This window comes from Artemia sp. Qi Xiang Cuo, chromosome 7 (assembly GCF_049724085.1).
Source record: "Artemia sp. Qi Xiang Cuo chromosome 7, ASM4972408v1, whole genome shotgun sequence".
NCBI classification, from domain to species: domain Eukaryota; kingdom Metazoa; phylum Arthropoda; class Branchiopoda; order Anostraca; family Artemiidae; genus Artemia; species Artemia sp. Qi Xiang Cuo.
This window is the reverse complement of record NC_142800.1, coordinates 60,246,532-60,251,779: the sequence shown is the minus strand read 5'-3', so window position 1 is coordinate 60,251,779 and position 5,248 is coordinate 60,246,532. Positions and strand designations below refer to the sequence as shown.

Sequence of the window (5,248 nt, the reverse complement as noted above, 5' to 3'; positions counted from 1 at the left end):
TATATATATATATATATATATATATATATATATATATATATATATATATATATATATATATATATATATATATATATATATATATATATATATATATATATATATATATATATATATATATATATATATATATATATATATATATATATATATATATATATATATATATATATATATATATATATATATATATATATATATATATATATATATATATATATATATATATATATATATATATATATATATATATATATATATATATATATATATATATATATATATATATATAAGCACTTGAACATTTTAAACGACATGCCGCTCGGAGGGGCGGATGCTCCTCTGAAGGACGCAGAAGTCGGTACCCGCGATGCCTTGAAGGTTTCGCGGCGGGCTAGTAACAACAAGTAAAAACAACAAATATAAACAATTGATAACTACCGCTTTGCGCAATGAAATTATAAAGAAGTGCAGTGCCGAGCTTGTGACGGAAAAACGACTAAATATAAAAAAGGCAGTGTTAAGCTGTTGACGGAAAAAAACGGCCCACTCCCCCAACAGACAGCCCTCCCTCCCCATCCCACAACTATAGAGCTTTATCCAGACCGAGTTGCTTTCTATAATTTACACATTCAACTCGATCTGAAGTAAGATAATGGCCACGTAGCAATACTCTCACACCAACCTCGATTACATACAGTTTTTCCGATATGGTAGACAAGGCATTTTTTTCGACCCGAACTGTATAGTTTTTGTATTTTAAAGATTGAAAGGCCATGACACTCGCTCTTGGAACTAAATTTTGGTCTCTACAGTTCCTGTAAACACTCATGGTGAAATTTTCCTTTACATAGTATGCAGGCACCCCTTTGCAGACTTTTTTGGTAGTCTCATTGTGCGCTTCCACGCAATATACCTTCGGACCGGGAAATACACCATGCAATACCAAATCATTTCCCGTTTCTGCTTTTGATTTAAATAACTGATTTGGGGCCTGGCGCTTCACCAGCTCCTGATAGCGGGACTCATCCCAGTTTGTGTAATCTATCCGAGAGCTAATGTACTCTCCATTTTCCAAATCTTCCAATAAATTATTAGTTTTAACTTTTAACAATAATAAATCTGTGTCCCCATAAAAAACTTGAATTTGTCCCTACCTCGGCCATGGGTGCTTACATACATTGTAATAAAACTCCAACATGAGTTTTTTCTATATTTCTAAAATGGCACTGCTAGCGGCAATGTTTTTTTTTAAACTACATTTCTTTTTTTTCCATGTAAGAGGACCATATTGGAGTCTATGATCGTGAATGATGTGAAGTTCGGATCTGAAATGATTCGGTCACATTCTTTTGGGTCAGTTACAACGTCACAACGACTCCTGTTTTGCACACTCTCACACATCTTACCAAAGGCCGAATTCAAAATAAGTTTAAAAGTTTCTTTTTCGACCTTTGTTTTCAGTTGAGACCGTTTGTTAACGAAAGTGTCGTCATACGTATTCATGTATGGTTTTTGATCGAATTGGAGGGCTCTATGAATCCTTGTGACATTGAAACCGTTGGCTAGCATCCGCTGAAAAAGAACATGGTGTATAACAATATTCCGTTTCGGCTCCAGGTCAGCAATAAGCTTTTATTTTGAAGGTTTCCAATGCATGCCTTTATTTTCTACTAATGATAAATTGTAGGGACTAAACGAGTCCCTATGCACCGGTTTATTAATTCAGGGGAAAACGAAGTCTTTTACCAAGTCATGAAGTTCCAGAGGAATTTAACCATCAATTTTGAAAAACCATCCTTGTTGTCGATTTTCTTCAACAATGGTAATATTGGGGAAATTTGGAGCAGAAAGATTGTCAAGCCATTGTTAATTCCCACACGGCAAATAAAAGTGAGACAATACCGACGGGTAAAGCGAATTCATATCCAAGAAATCGGCATCCGACTTTTCACCGGTGCGTTATCCAGTCGGGTCGGTCTCAAGGAGAAGATCCCCATGAAAAACATACCCTCCCCGCATGGATCTCTCTACAAAAAGGTTCTGATCCACGTCTGCGATCAGACCTATTTCCGATCCACTGATTTTAAGAATTAAATTCATCACCAAATGAGGAGTGGAAAAATAATACCCAAAATCCAACCCGAATCTTCACAAATTTTGTCTCAAATGATTATTTAATTTAAATTCAGCATAAAATCTAGATAGACATATTAGGCAGTAATGACAAGTCTTCCCTTGATTAAAATTTTTACCCTCACTTAAAACCCTGCTAATATTAGGAATTGGAAAAAAGTGTCCAATTGATTCAGGATCTTTGGCAGGCTCGTAGAGAAGTCATACCCAGTGTTTCACTGAGTCAATAGACGGTGCCCTTACAAAATTAATTGCCCCTTTTTATTACTAAGTTCCCCATCTTCAAATTCTTCATCAAACTCTAAAACTGTAACCCAAAATTTTAAGTGTTCATTAGCCCTTTCAAAAATATCAATCCCCTTAAGCGTTACTGGATTTTGCCCCCTTAAACAATTAGAATCTACTTTTGGAAAAGCAGAACCCTCCTTGTCACCATTTACTGCCCAATTGTCTAACATCATTTTACTAACATCCCTTGGCAGGGGCTTATGACCCGCGACAGGAACGGAATATTTGAAACACTCCAAGCCCGTATCGAAACAAAAGTGTTGTACACCTTTAGTACCCTTTAAATTACGATTATATTTTTTAAAATTTTTCTTCCCCCTCCCACCGCTTAAAGCAAATTCCCTTTTAAAATTAGAAATATTTAATTTTAATTTTTTTAAAATAATACAGATAACCCACTCCCATTCTGAATATAGCCCTCCATCCTATTAAAAATTTCACCCACCCAATCCAAAAAGACACCCTCAGAAATATGCAGGTCTGGGCTTAGCGTCTGCATTCTTGTTTGAATATGGTTGTCACGCAAAACACATTTTAAACACCATGGATGCTTTTAAAGAATCCCGCCCTCCCGCCTCCCGTAAATGTTTTTCGAGAAGTTCCCTAATCATGCTGACGTAGAGGTGTGCGGTTTCTATGGGATCCGTTTGAACAATACCAACTGACAGGGAACTAAACGGGTCACAAAACTCGGCCCTATATACATGAATATTGTGCAAAGCGGTATCTGCTAAATACAACTCAGGTAACACTGGGGGCGAGCCAGCTCCACTTTGTCCCATATCACTGTGAGGGGTTGGTGCTTCTAGCACTCTCTCGACCTTGTTAGCTGGTAAATTTTCTATGAAATTGTCCAAAAAGTTATTGCTGAGGCGGAGATCCCACACGAAACTGTCTAAATTGAATACATTTGCCAGAATTGCCCCCGCACTTAAACCTCCCTCTCGTTCACTATTTTCTGGGACCTCTTTTAAATTCAAAAAACTCTCTATATCCTCGTAGAGGATGTAGGTCCCTTGAGATGTTGGTGTTTGAACCTAGAAAAACAATAGCATATTAGCTCAGTGGAAGCTATTGCCCTATGAAAAAGAGAGAACTGTGATGCAACTCATAGAGCCCCACTACTCATTGCATTATGAAAGGGTACTATCCCCTCTTGGAAGTCATAGAGCCCCACTACTCATAGCATTATGATGGGGTACCATGCCCTCTTGGAACTGTAACCACCCCACTACTCATTGGAATGCAAGTAGAAGTGATCCTAAAGGTACAGAACGAACACCCCTGCTGCCATCTACAATTTAGTTTAATGCTGACGGGACATAATTTATTCAAGGATTATTGATCGAGTCTAATGGGGGTCAAGGTCAATCGATCTGGTGTTTTTGTTGTTTGGCCACGTGTAATGGCATGAGGGGTGATTTACAGACTCGACGGGGGAATTATTGAACCACGTAGTCCTGTCACGAGTAGCACCTGTGAACTTGATTTACATAATCGCTAGGGGAAATTATTGATTCACGAAGGGGAGAATTAAGAAATATTAAGGCTTCTTTAATATTAGGTCTGAGGGATAAACATTCTTTAGGTCTGAGAGAAAAATTAATATTCTATTTTTAAATAGGGCTTCATTGATCTTTAGTGTCAGGAATTATAATTGACATCACTTGTTATCTTGGAATTATGCGGGAGTCTAAAGAGATAGAAATTCTATTTTTAAATACGGCTTCACGGAGCTTTAAGTCGGAGAGATAAATTGATATTCTAACGAAACCCTAATAGTTTAGCTAGGAAAATTTATGAGATGAAGAGATTAACGTAGGAAAGGGTTTCCTAGAAATTTGAAATGCGTTAGCGCAGAGATGCCAAACAAAAGGAACACGCTGAAATTACGTTTAGGGATTATTTGGGCGAAACGGTTTTATCCATTTTATGGGATTATTTCGGCGAAACAGTTAGAGACACTTTGAAAGAAGATTTTAGGAAAGGTTTTAGAAGAGAATTTGAGGGTGAAACTCTGTGGTCGTTATAATACACAAGTTCCATTTGAACAGTGTTGTGAGGTCCTCTACCCCAACCCCAAAGGGTTCCGATCCCCACCCCAACCCCGAAGGAAGCCCCCGGTACTCAAAGGCCCCCCAAGCTCCCATAGAGCCCCAACCCCCCAAACGCCCTCCTCAGACCCTCAAAGGCCCTCCTCTGGTCCTCAAAGGGCCCCCGGATCCCCAAAGGGCACCCCGGACCCCAAAGGCCCTCCCCCGGTCCTCAAAGGGCCCCCCTGGCCCCAAAGGGCCCCCATCCCTCTTCCTCCCTCCTCCCCCTCCCCCTCCCTCCCCTCCTCCTCCTCCCCTCCTCCCCTCCTCTTCCTCCATCCTCCTCCTCCTCCTCCTCCTCCCTCCTCCTCCTCCTCCTCCTTCTCCTCCTCCCACCTCCTCCTCCCCCTCCTCCCCCTCCTCCCTCCTACCTCCTCCTCCTCCCACCTCCTCCCCCTCCCCTCCTCCCCTCCCCTTCCCTCCCCCATTTTTTATACTTTTTTTGTGCATTGAGACACAGAAGGGACACCCTCCCCCAAGGGTCCCCCAAACACCCTCCCCGGGCCCCCCAAAGAGTCCCCTCTCCATTTTTTTTAATACTTTTTTATGGCTTTATTATATCTTCTGAACAAGTTCCATTCATAATGTCATTCCTAAACCCATTTTCCAACCTCAAAGATTCCCCTCCCCAATTTGTAAATACTTTCTTGAATTTTTTAACATGGTATTTTTTAACTTTTTACGTTCCGACCTTTCTCAAAGAGTCAAATTTAAAGTTCTATTCCAAATAT

The 5,248-nt window shown here is 39.7% G+C and overlaps 1 protein-coding gene across 1 annotated transcript in view; it reads left to right on the top strand.

The window, feature by feature from the left end:
• Positions 1-315: 315 nt before the first annotated feature.
• Positions 316-5,248, top strand: part of LOC148950516 (A-type potassium channel modulatory protein KCNIP1-like) — a 185,604-nt gene continuing 180,671 nt past the window's right edge. The window contains exon 1 of the mRNA XM_089091885.1: positions 316-397. Within this exon, the coding sequence (XP_088948011.1) occupies positions 316-397 (82 nt within the window). The remainder of the gene's footprint in view (positions 398-5,248) is intronic.